General features: G+C 42.6%; 1 protein-coding gene across 1 annotated transcript in view; it reads right to left on the reverse strand.

The window, feature by feature from the left end:
• SLC10A7 (solute carrier family 10 member 7) overlaps positions 1-10,441 on the reverse strand; it is a 322,736-nt gene extending 312,295 nt beyond the window's left edge. Inside the window, exons 1-2 of the mRNA XM_027567465.1 lie at positions 9,175-10,441; positions 1,571-1,653 (exon numbers count right to left, since the gene is read on the reverse strand). Coding sequence (XP_027423266.1) covers positions 1,571-1,653; positions 9,175-9,274 — 183 coding nt within the window. The 5' untranslated portion in view covers positions 9,275-10,441. The remainder of the gene's footprint in view (positions 1-1,570; positions 1,654-9,174) is intronic.
• Between the last annotated feature and the right edge of the window lie 5,275 nt (positions 10,442-15,716).

Below are 15,716 nucleotides of genomic sequence, written 5' to 3' on the forward strand. Positions count from 1 at the left end.
TGCCTGGGAAATCCCATAGACAGAGGAGCCTGGAGGGACGCAGTCCACAGGGTTACAAAGAGTTGGAATTGACTTGGCAACTTCACAACAGAGAACAGCTGCAGACATTAAGCAGCCAGCAGGGGATGTAGTTAGAGCAATGTCTCAAGCACAGGGCTTGGGTGAGGCACCTGTTCCAGAAAGAGAATCAGCCAAGGCCAGCAGGAAGACCTCCAGGGAAGAGCCATCCAGTACCACAGGAGTGGCAAGTATCTTTCTGTATCACTGGATCCCACATTTGAGAACCAAATGTAGAACTCAGGTGTTGACAGAGAAAGCCTGTGCCCGCCCCCCAAGCACCAACCATAGTCCTCTCACGTCAACATAACTTACAAAAACCAGAATGTAACCTATTTAGGAAATCTCATTCTAAGTCAGTTTCAAAAGAGCAAGTAATTAGTGACAATATTTCAAATTCTTGAGACAAAATTTCTCAGACATTACACAGGGGTCCCTTCTATATCAAAAATGCCCCATTGGTAAGATTTATACCAACTTGACAACTACAGAATACATAAATTTAGTCAGAGCATGCTTTTTCCAAGTTGCTACTAGGATGGTCAAAAGTGAAGGTAACTAAATACAGTTTTTATTCAAAGCACACTTAAAAGAAAATTAAAATAAATACAAGCAAGATGTAATGTGGAAACAGAATTTTAAACCTATTTCCAAAAATGCCCCAAATCCTGACATAGTAAGAGTCCCTACCTACATATTACATATGAATAAGCATATCTTAGAATGACAACTTTACAAGCTCAACATAATTTCTTGAAAGGTAAATGGGTATTTTCTTCTTTTCTTCTTTTATTACAATTCAAAGGAGAATCATAAATTCTACTCATTCCTCTCTCGGATGTTAAAATATCTTGATTTGTTTGATTCTAAAAGAATCTCATATTCAGGGATAGCTAGATCAGTAAATAAAATTACCTGTGTGTGTTCATGATAGATGGTGGTTTAATGTGAAAAATTCCTGCATTTCAGTTAAAACATTCATTAATTCGTTTATATATTAATATGTAATAGATATGCCATATTAATAGGTAATAGATATGCCAACAAAGAATATACTTTAAAAAAAAACACACAAAAATTAGTTAAAAACTATAAGCAGCAGCACTTGAGCAACACAAGTCCTAGAAGCTAAAGAAGATCCACAAGTTATGGAAACCTAACTAAACATCAGTGGCTCCAGAGTGCCCCAGCAGGGGCCACTACAGTGACCAACACAATCTGAGAAAGACCGGAAGTAGATGTTTCAGTTCACTGTATTAAAAACATAACCACTCTAACCACACCTTCCTTTGGTCTCCATGCCGCTGTCCAACTATAGTTCAGTATCTATGATACGCAGTTACTAGGTACAAAACTCAAGTCCTTTGCAGAGGTGCAAGTCACTCTCTGTGACAGGGAAGCCTTCAGACTGTAAATACACATGGCTTTACAAAAGGAAACTGAAATTTCAAAGCAGTAAGCGCAAATTAAATTTTTCTCCCTGCTTTTCATGTGCCCCCATAGGTAACAGTACCTCTGTATTTAATGATAGTCCGCTGTTAAAGAATATTGTTGCGACAGCAATGTAGGAGACAGTTATTTCTGGCTTCAGTGGTCCTAAAGAGAGAGAAATGAGTCACTGTTAGATTAGCATTTCCGACAGGCATTTACTTGACACGAAAGAAGAATCCATTGGAGGAGAACAAAGGGGACTTTAAATCTTGGTGTTGCCTCTACTGTACTAATGAGCTGACAGAGCTGAGTGTTCACTGTGAGGCAGCCTAACTCTGGACAGGATTTTCCGGAGGGCAAGGACCACGGCCGTCCAGTTCAGCACAGAATCCTCAGACCAGAAGAATGAAAATAAACACTGCTCTCACACAGGAGAGCAGACAGGCAGCATCCTTCTACATTAATTCTGATTTTATCTGCCACAGTATCTGTGCTTATATAACAATCAAAATTCTCCCCCACCAGCACCACCAAAAGAAGAAAATCAGTGGAAGAAGTCCCCTTCTTTTTAGCAAATATTATCTTATTTCTCCTAGGATATCAGAGATCAAACCTTATATTCATGCACGTTCAGTTCTGCCCGCATGCACTCAGAGCACAAGTATTTATTGAGCACTTACTATATGAATAAGATAATGCATACAGAGTAGCAGAGTGTGTGTGTGTGCGCTTAGATGCTCAGTTATGTCTGACTCTTTGCAACCTCATGGACTCTAGCCCCGCCAGGCTCCTCTGTCCATGGGATTCTCCAGGCAAGAATACTGGAGTGAGTTGCCATGCCCTCCTTCAGGGGATCTTCCCAACCCAGGGATCGAACCCAGGTCTCCTGCACTGCAGGCGGATTCTTTACTGTCTCAGCCACCTGGGAAGCCCAAGTAGCAGAGTACTTAACAATATATTGTTAAGATTGCTAAGATTAAATTTTGCCAGGCCCCAGGAATACTGTGGTGAACCAGATAGGGCTGATCTTTCACCTCTGGAAAATCTTCTCTAGAGACAAAGTGGCACCACCCTAGAGGTGCTAATACTATGGGTATAACAGGGACGACTCTAATATTTATTGATTGATGTAGCTTATACACAATCGGGGGCTTCCCTGGTGGCTCAGTGGTAAAGAATCCAGCTGCCAAAGCAGGAGACACAAGTTCGATCCTTAGGTCAAGAAGATACCCTGGAGAAGGAAATGGCAACTGACTCCAGTATTCCTACCTGGAAATCCCATGGATAGAGGAGCCCAGCAAGCTACAGTCCACGGGGTTGCAAAAGAGCTGGTCGTGACATAGCGACTACACAACAAACAACAGCAGACACAATTGACTTGAAGACCTAATTCACTAACCAAAGGACAACGCTGCAATTCTGAGAAAGTGCCATTTTATCCCCATATAACAGTGGTTCTCCAGCTGTGGAAATTTTGTCACCCATGGACGTTTGGCAATGTTCTAAAACATTTTTTGGGGTTGTTATAACTCAGGGGGTAGGGTGCATTACTGACATCTAGTAGAGACCAGGAATTCTCCTAAACATCCCGGAGAATATTTTTTAGAATGATCATATCCAATGATATGAATTATCATATCCAAAATCAAACGTATCAGAATTATCATATCCAAAAATGTCAATAACAGTAGAAACTAACACAACATTCCAAAGCAAGTATACTCCAATAAAAAAAAGGGGAGTTCAAATGTATCTGTACTTCATTATTTCTTATATTGAAAACTAATTAAATAAATCCAAATAAATATTAGCAAAAATTTTTTTAAACATCAATAGTGCCAGGGTTGAGAAACCCTAGCACAGACCAACATTTTAAAATCTGAGATCACCTCATATTTGACATTTTATACAGCCCTCTTGCAGGAGGTTGAATAGTATCCCTCCAAAATGCATGTCTACTAGAACCTATGAAGCTAATTTGGAAATTGGGTCTTTGCAGATGTAATCAGGTTATTAATAAGTGGTCTAATTGGATTGGGGGGAGCTGTAATCCAGTGACTGGTATTCTGGTAAGTGGAGGCAACTCTGGATATGGTCACAAACAGAGGGAAGATGGCCTTGTGAAGACTGAGGCAAGGAACCAAGGACATCTGGTAACCACAAGCCAGGAGAAGCAAGGAAGAGCTCCTCCCTAGAGCATTCGGTGGGCAGACAGCCATGATCACATTTTGATGTCTGAATTCTGGGAAAAAAAAAAAATTTCTGTTGTTTTTGCCACCCAGTCTGAGGAAATTGGTCGTGGCAGCGTTAGGGAATGAATACACTCCTGCAGAGCCAAACAACAGGACCAAAATCGTGCTTCCTCCGCTGCCTGCCACTCTCCACCATTCCTATACGTACTGCTCAATGAAAAAGCCCAAGCTCAGGAAGAATCACCACTCAGTCAGTCAACAACATTTTACAAAAATATTTATTTATTTGTTTGGCTGCCCCAGGTCTTAGTTGCAGCACGTGGGTCTCAGTTCCCTGATCAGAAATGGAATCCAGGCTCCCTGCACTGGGAGCTCGGAGTCTTAGCCACCGGACCACCAAGGAAGTTCAGTCCACAAACCTTTTTTATGCTACTACAATGCTACATTTTCAGAGAAGGCAATGGCACCCCACTCCAGTACTCTTGCCTGGAAAATCCCATGGACAGAGGAGCCTGGTAGGCTGCAGTCCATGGGGTTGCGAAGAGTCGGACACGACTGAGCGACTTCACTTTCACGTTTCACTTTCATGCATTGGAGAAGGAAATGGCAACACACTCCAGTGTTCTTGCCTGGAGAGTCCCAGAGACGGGGGAGCCTGGTGGGCTGCCATCTATGGGGTTGCACAGAGTTGGACACGACTGAAGTGACTTAGCAGCAGCAGCAGCAGCAGTACATCAGTGAAAAAAAGAAACAAAGATCTCCTTCAACACTGTGATACATTATTTTAGATACCTGGCATTCACACAGATCATTTTGCTATGATCTGAGAAAAAAGGAGCAAAGGGAGAAGGCTGGTATAGAGGTGTTACACTTCAATGCAGTGAAAGAGTTTCAAAAAAGAAGTACATTTTTTTTTCCAACATACTTGTGAGTGAATCTATCTCAGCCACTCACACTTTGGAATAATATTTCATCAAAGCTGAGGAAAGGTGATTCAGGAGCAGATTTGAAAGTCCAGGAATCGGGTTCACTTTGGAAGTAAATGCCTTCCAGGAATTTTTAATATCCTGTTTGTTTGCTTTTTAAAAAAACTCATAGCATTTTTCTTTTCCTTCAATCCCAAGTGTTTTTTGAGATCTATTCTTCTCAACTGTGCTTCTATCCACAGTGGTGACCCTGATTTTCTGTATATGATGGGTTAGAGTTACCAGTATGGGCTTCTCTGGTAGCTCAGACAGTAAAGAATCTGCCTGCAATGTGGGAGATCCAGGTTTGATCCCTAGGTCAGAAAGATCCCTGGAGAAGGGAATGGCAACCCACTCCAGTATTCTTGCCTGGAGAATTCCATAGACAGAGGAGCCTGGTGGGCTACAGTCCATGGAGTCGCAAAGAGTCACACGACTGAGTAACTAAAACACATACACAGAGTTAACAGTATATTTGCAAGCGATAGCTAGGCAACATATCCAAAGACGCATCTCCATAGCAAGTACATGAAATGACTTGGACTGCATGTTTCTTTTGGGCAGCTAAAGCTTACTTTAGTTAGCCAACAACTGAATCTTTTAAAAAGCTAACTCTTCCCACACTCCAGACACATACACATATATAGACAAACATCATAACTATTAACCAATGGGCACAATTCAGTGGAATGATGCTTCACTTTGAATGTTTTAAATCCTAAAAACAATGTGTACTGGTTTTTTTTATTAGATGCAGATCTAAATAACTCTAATCCATGGAAGAACCTGGTGAGGCTATTCCAGGTCCACTGACAATGTACCATTTAAAGGGGAAGGAGGAATCAATTCTAATTTGGAGAAACCTAAAGCCCCTTTGAGACAGCTGCTAATGGATCGTCCACTGTGTGAAGGAGGAACTAGAAGCTGGCAGGGCTGAAATTAAAAGCTGATAAATATTTACACAGAGGTGAGAGTTGAAACTATGCTGTGGAATGATATTTGGCCTCTCTCCAAGGTCATGATTATATCTTCCAAGTCATGAATATAACCAGGTTCAGATCTTGCGATGGCTATAAAGAGCAAAGGAGAAATGTAAATTAGAACTTTTCCTTAAACGAAAGCAAAAAAAAAGAGGTTTATCAGTGAAAATGGGATGGGATGGCAACATCAAAAGAAAAACTAACCATAAAAACAGAGCAACTTTGGGACTTCAAACTCATATTTTATAAATATGAGAATGGGGGTGGGAAGATAGAAAATTATTTGGAATGCTTAAGAATGCAACAAACTATTATTTCATAAAACCTACTATCATCAAGTAAATTTCATTCCTAAACTTCATCTAAGGTGTTCATGCTAATGTTCTTAAGTTTATGCAGGAGCATGTTTCTGGTTATGTTTTCTTAAAGGAAAAATGAAGCAATTTCCTTTTTAGAAGGTATGTCTTATTAATAGCAATAATTTCAGTTATAGATGCAAGTAGAAATAAGAAGCTTACTCTATACTTCCAAAGAAGCCTTTCTTTCCTAGAATGAATAGTACAGTGTTGAACTCTGGTAAACTCCAAGATGGGTAGAGCTCAGGGTGCCCCTGGGTTGAAATGCAACAGAATATCTACACCTGAAAATCGCACATTCACATCTCTCCTGGCTCTTCACGTTTAACTTTTTAATATATTTAAACATGAAATGTAACTGAGTAAAAAGAACAGAAAAGTAAGAATTAAATGATCTACGCTGGTATCTGTTCCACTTTTTCCATTGTGGAAAGTCATTCAACTTCTCTCACTTTAGCGTTCACACCTCTGTAAATTTCCAGCCATATATAACTCACCCATTGGTTATACAGATTGCTTTTAAAGGGAGGTCACAGCAAAGATGTGATACTTTAAGTGTAGAAGTCCTACACTTCAAAACAGAGTGAGGTCATTAAGGTAGTGATCCAGGCAAAGATGAGGAGACCCTCTTAACAAGTTGAAAACAATCACAACTTCCTGCTGAAGAGAACAGAAAACTGTTCAACTGAAAATTTCTCAGTCAATGTGAGTGCATTCAAACTGTATATGAATTCCAGTGTACAGACCCAAAAATGAAACTTCTGACTACGAGGGACAAGCAAAAAGAGATGCTTTAGATCATTCTGTACAGCACAAGAGGCCAGAACACTTTCAGCCACCATTCCTCTCCTGGGTCCTAAATTTTTGTTGTTTTAACTAATGGAGTCAAAGTGTTGTTTGGTACTATTCGGAAGTTTGTTTTTATTGAAGAAGATTTACAGGTGGGAAGGTCAATTGAAGATACTTGATACAAGAACTTATCCTGAGGGTCTGTATAACAAATCCCAAACATTTAACTTTTTTTTTTTAGAAACAGTAACTTTTACACTTGGATATCTCTCTCAAAAAAAAAAAAAAAAATCACATGAGTACACAGTTGTCTAATATTAGCTGAATCTGCTCAGCTTCTTTTGGGCTATAAAAATCAGAGTATGGAAAACGTCTTTATTACAGAGAGCCTTTCTTTATAATGGTTATTCATTTTTAATGATTTATTGCCAAGAATGGATTTATTGCCAAGAATGCATGGATGTTGCAACTGGTATGATATAACGGAAGTCCCGGTTCCCAGTCCTTCCTCTCCCCTGAGCTAGCTAATTTGACCTATGGTGAGTCACCTGACCTCAGGTCTCAATACCTTCAGCTGTAAAAGAAACATGTTGGCTTAAAAGGATTTAAAGTTCCCTCTCAGCTCTTAATAGTCTCCTCTTTTATAATTAAACAAACTCTAGATTAATGGCATAGGGACTAGTGAAAATGGGAAACAATATTTCTAACATACAATAACCCCCAAAACTTCACTAAGTAGAATCTGAGGGAACAAGCAAGAATGCATCTCACACCTGTCACTGGGGGGAAGCCCTGGGAATAGGATTCAGCAGTCCACAACCCTCCATCCCACTGAGCAGCCCAGGAACGTAAGAGAAAAAGGAATTTGACCAAACCTAGTCTCTGCAGATCTCAACGTGGAGGATCATACATTACCTGTAACATCACCTTAACACTCAGCAAATCAGAGACCTAACACTGTAAGCTACAGACTCTGCAAGTGAAACGTACACCCGAGATCACCACAAAGATACTCTCTAACACTCTTCATACCCAGCAAGCTTCAGGGACAAGGGAACTGATTGGACAGAACCTGAATACTAGCCTTCACAAATTTCCCGAAAGCTCACAGAGAAACTATGTCAAAGGAGAAACTGGTATCTTCAGCAGGATAACCAGCCCAACAGCTTTACTCTCACAGCTATACATCCTCCACATTGTGGACTACGTTGAACAGAAAAGGAAAGAACATAAAAGAAAAAGTTTTAATCTCTACTGTCTTTGTTGAAAAAATTATTTTTAAATGTTTTCTGAAGCTATCTCTAAATGGAGGTATTGAGGGCAGAGGGTAGAAGGAACCGCTGTTCCCCTGAGAGAGCATTTCATTCACTTTCATCATGTTTGAACAAAAAGGTACAAATAACTTCAAATAGCCTCCTGACTGTTCACTCTGGCATGAACATTGTGTGCTCACTTCCGTCCTTATCTGTCCCTGTGTGGCTGGTGTGTAAATAAGCATGAAATAAGCAATGAAATAAGCATGCTGTCAATAAGCATGAAAACTGCCAAACGAAGTCAAGCAGACAATGAACTAAAGAAATTCAATGAACATTTATGAAAAGTGAGACATGCTTGTCTAAGGGTGGGAGGAGGTGTGGTGGGACAGGAAAGGCTAATGCTATTTCCAGTCATTTCCACCAATGCCCATCCACACAGGACAAGGATTCCACTATTCAGAGATCTGGGTGTGATTTTTAAGCCCGCCTACATTTCCTTGCCAAAATACACAGCACACAGGGTCTAACACAGCCCGTATCTGTGAAACTGCTAAGTGTAGCAACTGTGCCGGCCGTACACGGAAGCAGTGAGTGCAACGTGTCAGTCGGCTTGGGAGTTTGTGGAGCGGCAGAACGGCAGGAAAACACCACTCTCCAACATGTGGGCCACCAAACCTGAGTTGGAAGAGGAAAGAGGATCCCTTTTTCTCCCCCCGCCGCCGGCCCGCCTTTCCTTTTTTAACGTGGGGGAGGGGAGTGTCGAAAATGGACAAGGTAATGGTGTTCACTCCGATAGATAAGGAACTCCAGGCAACCTAGCGTCCCTTGGGATAGGATGCTACTTTGAAGGCAGGAGGGATAAGTTTCATTCTCGGTAACCTCACTGCTTGACACTAAGGATTCTCAATCCTTAGTCCGCGGCAAAGGCAACCTGCGTTCAAATTCCCTTGCCTCCTTCCTAGTTATAAATCCTCTCTGGGGCTGACAAATTGAAAAATCAGCTAAAAGGCCAAAAGACACCAAGGGCTGGTCAGTGCCCCTAAGAGAGGCAGACACTCCCCAATTCCTGTCTCCCTCTCCTGTCCAAGACTCGAAAATTAGTTCTGAAGTGGGAACCGCGGCGGAGCATGCAGAGGTGGAGCACTTACCCCCATTCATCCCTATGGACGGCTCCAGCTTTGCTCCCGCGATCGCCAGTACTATTCCAATCATGAACCATTCTTTCCTCATTCTCTCCAGCAGCCTCATGTTTGTTAGGGTGGGTGGGTTTTGTTTATTTGCTTGGCTTTTTTTCTTTTTAAGCTACGGTCGCTTAATCCCCGGGGCTTCTCCACACTTTCCAAGCTCCCACCTGACATGCAGCAGAGCAAGTCAAATTGCTACTTGTAAATTAAAGACCAGGGGGTTGCTCCGGCGGCTTCGAGGAGGGCTGGGAGTAGTAGTATCCAGTGACAGGAAAGTCTCACTGAGCGCCGCCATCTCTACCGTACGGCCCCTAATAGAAGCACACACGAAACCGCGGCTCTAGCCGCGCCTCCCAAGCGCAAACGCTCAAAAGCGAACATTTGGGCGAAAACGGCCGGCGCTGGCGATTAGGGAAGGAAAGCTGGCTGCCTGGTAGGGCTGACAAACTCGCCGCAGTCGAGACCTGAGGAACCTTAAAAATGACAGGGACGGGGAGTGACGTGAGGAGCCACAGCCTACTTGTTCTATCAAGGGTTCCAACAAACCCGCCCTGTAGGCACAGCAACCCGCCCTCTCGGAGTACATCTGCGGAAAGATTCTCTTTTGATTCGCCTTGAACCTGCGGGAAGGGTCAGGGTGCTCTTGAGTCAGGGATTTCTCCGTCGGCAGCTGGAGCGGCGGGCTGCAGGGTTATTGGTGGCGAGCCTCTTCGAGACATTACGACGCTTCCTGGACGCCGGCGTTGACGTGTACGCTGGGGGAAGGGGAGGCCGCGCTCTGTCTCCGAGCTCTCGGCGCTTCAGGAGTTAGCCGAGCTCGTCAGCCGCCTGGGGAAAGCTGCGTCCCCGCAGGGGGGAAGCTTTAGCCTCGAGAAATGGGTTGAGGATTGGGCACCGAGCAGATGCCCACAGACAGAGGACCGACGCGTCCGGGAGGGCTTGCCAGAGCCCCAGGTCGGTCGCCCCCGGAAGGGCCCTCAGCCCCAACCCCCTTCGCCACTACCGGCCCGGGAGTGGGGACTTTGGAGGTTCAGCCCCGCTACCGGAGACCGGATCTCGAGCTCTCTCCCTGCCTCTCAACCAAGCTGACGAGGGTCAGAGTGGGCGTCTGAGCTGGCTTCTCTGAAGAGTGCACGCTTTTGCTAGACCCCAGACCGTGCCCAACCATCATCAGGGCAACTGTGGGAAGAGGGTCAGGTTCGGCAAGGAAAAAGTGGTGAGCGACCGAGTTGGGGCGGGGGAGGGCGGGTCCTGCCTTCCATTGCCCCACGTGCAAGATTCTTTCCCTCCCCATTTCTCCCTTTAAGTGTTTTCTGATAAACAGTGACATTGCTAGTTTCATGAATGGACTTCCTACCCATAGACCCTGCAGGAATGTCAACTCCTTCGCTTATGCACCCCAATAAATAAATCAGGAAAATGCTGTGTTCTCACCAAGAACTCTGATCACTGGAAATGATTTTTAGTTGTAGTGGTTACCTAAAGGGAAAGAACACAAAGCACTGTGAATTCTGCATCAGGTTCCTATGGATACTGTAAAATATACCTCAAAATGGAAGCCAGAAGTCCCAAATCAGGGTGTTGCCAAGGCCACACTTCCTTTGGAGCTTGTGAGAAGAAAATCCTTCCGTGTCTCTTATAGCCACTATTGGTTGTTGGCATTACTTGGCTTCCTTGGCTTATGGCCACAGCACTCCAGTCTCTGCATCTATTTTCACATTGGTGGCTGCTGTTGTGTATATCTCCTATAAAGACATTTGTCATCCCCTGGAGAAGGAAAAGGCAACCCACTCAAGTATTCTTGCAGAGAATTCCATGGACAGAAGAGCCTGGCAGGCTACAGTCTAGGGGGTTGCAAAGAGTTGGACACCACTGAGCAACTAACATACCAATAGGAGTCCACCTTACATTGTTCTCATGGACTTTATGTCTAATAAAATGGTAATAAAAACCTGTCCCATCAGGCTGTTAAAAAGATTCAGTGGTATAGTGTATATGTCCATTGCTTTGCATGGAAAAAATACTCATTCATTTATTCAAAAAAAATGTTTTTTGAGCTTCTACTTGGTGCTAGGAATTATTCTAGATACGGGTTGTTACAAGGAAAAGTAAGAGACAAGGTTTCAGCTTTCCTTGTGTGTTCCAATGACATAGAAAAGTAATATAAGTGCCATGATGATAATATAACAGGTCCAACCAGTGAGAGAGAATAACAAGGAAGCTACTTTGAGTGGTCGGGGGAGGCCTTTATGAATGGGTGCAGTTTAAACAGACCCAAATGACAGGTGAATGTTCAGAATGCCTGTATTTGGGAGATGAACACTTCAGGCAGGAGGAGCAACTGGTGAACAACCTTTGTAAAGGCCCTGAGGTGGGAATGATCTCGACATGTGTATTAGTCTCCTATTGCTGCTGTGACAAGTTAACTCAGTGGCTTAAAACAACATAAATTTAGTACCTCATAGTTTAGGGGTTCAGAAGTCCAAAATGGTTCTCACTGGGCTAAAATCAATATGTCCACAGGTCTGCATTCCTTTCTGGGTTTCTAGAGAATGTATTTCCTCTTCTGTTTCTAAGGGTTACCTGCATTCCTTGGCTTTAGGTTCCCTTCATCTTCAGAGTCCACAGTGGTCCTTCCAGTCTTCCTCATGATCAATCATTCCGCCACTGCTTCCTTCTTTTACTTACAGAGACCCTTCTGATTCCACTGGGCACACCCAGCTAATCCAGGGTAATGTTCCTATCTTGATTTAATTCTTAATCACAGTAACATAGTCACAGGTTCTGGGGATTAGAGTGTGGTCATCTTCAGGGGCCATTATTCTGCCTACGACAGCATGTTAAAGGAAGGAAGGCCAAAGGACTGTCATTCACTCTGCTGGGGAGCCAGAGGAGGCAGGGGCCCCAGCATCCAGATCATGGAAGTATTTGTAGACCAGGTAATAAAGTTTAGATTTTATTTAAGTGTGGAGGGAGGCTATAGGAAATGTTTTGTTTTTGTTGTTTAGTCGCTAAGTCATGTCTGACTCTTTGCAACACCAGAGTAGCCCAGTAGCCCGCCAGGCTCTTCTGTCCAAGGGATTCTCCAGGCAAGAATACTCAAGTGGGTCGCCATGCCTTCCTCCAGGGGATCTTCCCCACCCAGAGATCAAACCCACATTTCTTGCATCTCATGCGACTAACACACACACACACACACACTATTTGGGTGAATGTTGGTATCAATTTACGAAGATGAAAAAGATAGGGAAGAGCAGATTTAGTGAAGAAAATCAAAATTTATTTTGAGATAGCTTGAAGAGGGCTTGTTAGAGATTCAGATGGAGGGACTCCTGGCGGTCTAGTGGTTAGGACTTGGCACTTTCTCTGCCAGGGCCTGGGATTGAATCCCTGGTAGGGGAACTAAAATTTCACAAGCTGTACAGCACACCCCCCCAAAATAAAAAAGAAATAGGAAAGAAATTTAGGTGGAGATCAGGCAGGTGACTAAGTAGTTCACAGAGAGTGATCAAGGCTAGAGAGAGACAAAAATGTAGGAGTCCTAGGAGTCTTTAAAGCCATACGATTGGATAAGATTTCCCAGAGAGACAGCGTGAACAGAAAAAAAGCCTTTAAATAAGGGACTGTGAGGCCAGTGTGTGTTTGTATGTGTTTGTCGCCCAGTCATGTCCAATTCTTTGTGACCCCATGGACGGTAGCCCACCAGGCTCCTCTGTCCATGGGATTCTCCAGGCAAGAATACTGGAGTGGATTGCCATGCCCTTCTCCAGGGGATCTTCCTGGCCCAGGGATTGAACCTGGGTCTCCAGCGTTGCAGGCAAATTCTTTAGCATTTGAGCTACCATCCAGAAATCTCACCCTCTTTCCAGAAATAAGGCCTCACTCAACTCTGGCTTTATGTATCCTATACAATAAAAATGTAATAAAAAGGTACCTGGCAATGCACAGTAACAATTTAGTTGGTAGTGCTTAGTTCAGTAATCAATCCATGTAATTTATCACTGATGAATAATTGGTGAAAAGTATATAGGGTGTGGTAATATTATTTTATATTTTTCTTTTGAGAAGTTAAGTCATTTGTATTCTTTTAAACATTGGAAGTAATTACAAATTAAATGGAAACAAATCCATAATAACATTATCTTCAACATATTATGTAATCTTCCAACAAACGTATATACGAGAGCAATTGGTTTGATCAGAAAATACTTTTACACTAGTGAATATTGTTGAGCTCCAAAATGTTACCACGAAAAGAAATGCTGTCTTATACTCCTGTACAGTATTCTAAATATAGCAAAGATAAAGATATATAGTAGCCTTGCCAATTACAGCAGAAAACTACCAATACATGCATAGTTTGAAAATATATCATAGCTAACTAGCTAATTTCCAAATAAATATCTAGCTAATTTCCAAATAAATATCTGGTAGTCCACTTCTCTGACCCTTGCTAAAATGCTTTATGGAGATAGTATTATTTTCTTCTTTGCTTTTGGCTTTCCTTAGAACAACTCACAGACTAAAATTAAAGTTATGAAAATTGCAACTTAAATATAGGAGGTCGTGTTTTACATCAGACTTGGAAGTATAACCAGGGACGGCGGAGCCTGGTGGGCTGCCGTCTATGGGGTCGCACGGAGTCGGACACGACTGGAGTGACATAGCAGCAGCAGCAGAAGTATAACCACTTCCATTTTCAGGGCACGGGAAATTTAGGCTCTTAGCTCCTATTGTCTTTGTGTTAATGAGACTGTGCTTGTAGAGTCCCTCAATTCAAATGCATTTCTAATCTCTTCACATTGATAGGCTCTGGGTTCGTCAGGTGAGGACAAAATGCCTCTGTCTTTCTTGAATCCATAGTGGGCAGATATGTCTCTTTGCAGAAGACCTGCTCTGGTGGTTAGTGAAAACTCTCCATCTAATAGTTTCTCAGTCTCTTAAGTGGAAATCCATCTCAGGAAATTAAGGACAGAGAGGAGAGTCAACAGCAGTGGATGATAAGAAGTTGGGAGGAACAGTAAATAATGGAAGGAAATGCAGCCGAAAGAGAGGGATCATTTCATGCTGTTAGATGACAAATCTACATCAGTGCAATTCTTACACCTATAAATATAGAAAAATGCTCATGTTGACAACTCTTCATCACCCAATCTGTGTCATTAGTAAATGATGAAGGATAGATTAAAAGAAACAATAACCCAACACTGAATAGCAATATCATAGAAGCACTTGGAAAAACTAGCTCTGCTGAAAACAAAGACAAAACTTGGCACCTTTACCAAAGGACTGAGATAAAAAGGGAAAATTCAGAAGCACGTGTGTGTGGAACGTAGTATGAATAACAGTATGGATTTTGTTGCTTAAAATAAATATATAACTTTACCATATTATCAGAAAAAAATATATAATTACCATGCAACTTTTTAAAGCTATTGGTTTCCAGGGAAAAGATAGCTGCCTGCATTCCTGGAGGGCAGGTGAATAGATCATTTATAGAGTGTCCACTTCATATTCCTGAGAGAAATGCCTAACATATTAAAATTCTCCAGAGGGCAGTTTTTTCTCCTCCTAGAAAATTACACATAGCTTTATCTCTGAACATCTAAGATGGGACATCAACTGGAAGTATAAGTCCAATTAAAAAAGAGCAAAGATCTAAAAGAAATTCAAGGACTTCTCTGGTGGTGCCATGGTTGAGCCCGCCTGCCAGTGTAGAGGACAAGGGTTTGATACCTGGTCCAAGAAGACCCCACATGCCTCAGGGCAACTAAGCCCAGGTGCGACAGCTAAAAAGCCCTTGTGCCCTGGAGCCCATGCTCCAGAACAAGAGAAGCCAGCGTGATGAGAAGCCCCACTCACCACAGAGAGAAAGCCCATGTGCAGCAACAGAGACCCAGCCCATCCAAAATACATAAATACTAATGTAAAAAAAAGAAATTCCGAGATCTAAGGCTCTGTGATGTGGAGACCTATGTGCTCTTCACTGGGTTCATGGAGCTCTCCAAAGCTGCAGTTTTCACAGACTTCATTATTTAATATAAAGTCTGTGGAATTATTATGAAATGGGTGGTTGGACCCATTCTTAGTGGCAAAACTCCCGATTCTCGTAGGCACAGGACCACCAAATAAAAGATTACAGCCTCCTTTGCAGCTAGTAAATGGGTATGTGACTAAGTTCCAGGAATAGAAGGCAGTTGGAAGCACCTGATTTCTAGGATGATTCTTACAGGAAGAGAATATTCACTTCTTTATACTCTTCTTGATGGTGGCAATGCAGATGTAAAGGCTTAAAGACTGGCTGAGCAGCAAGACTGGGGCTTCCTGCAGCTGCCATAGTTTTTTTAGACCGCCTACTTCCAGATTGTTTGTCTATACTGGAAAAACAAACTTCTATCTTGGTCATTACTGTTATAGAGAGCTTTCTATTGCTTACAGCTGAGAAAGGGAATATTTCCTGCCATACTAGTAAACAAAGTTATCATAGTCATCAGCAATTGCAGCCC

This window comes from Bos indicus x Bos taurus, chromosome 17 (assembly GCF_003369695.1).
Source record: "Bos indicus x Bos taurus breed Angus x Brahman F1 hybrid chromosome 17, Bos_hybrid_MaternalHap_v2.0, whole genome shotgun sequence".
NCBI classification, from domain to species: Eukaryota; Metazoa; Chordata; class Mammalia; order Artiodactyla; family Bovidae; genus Bos; species Bos indicus x Bos taurus.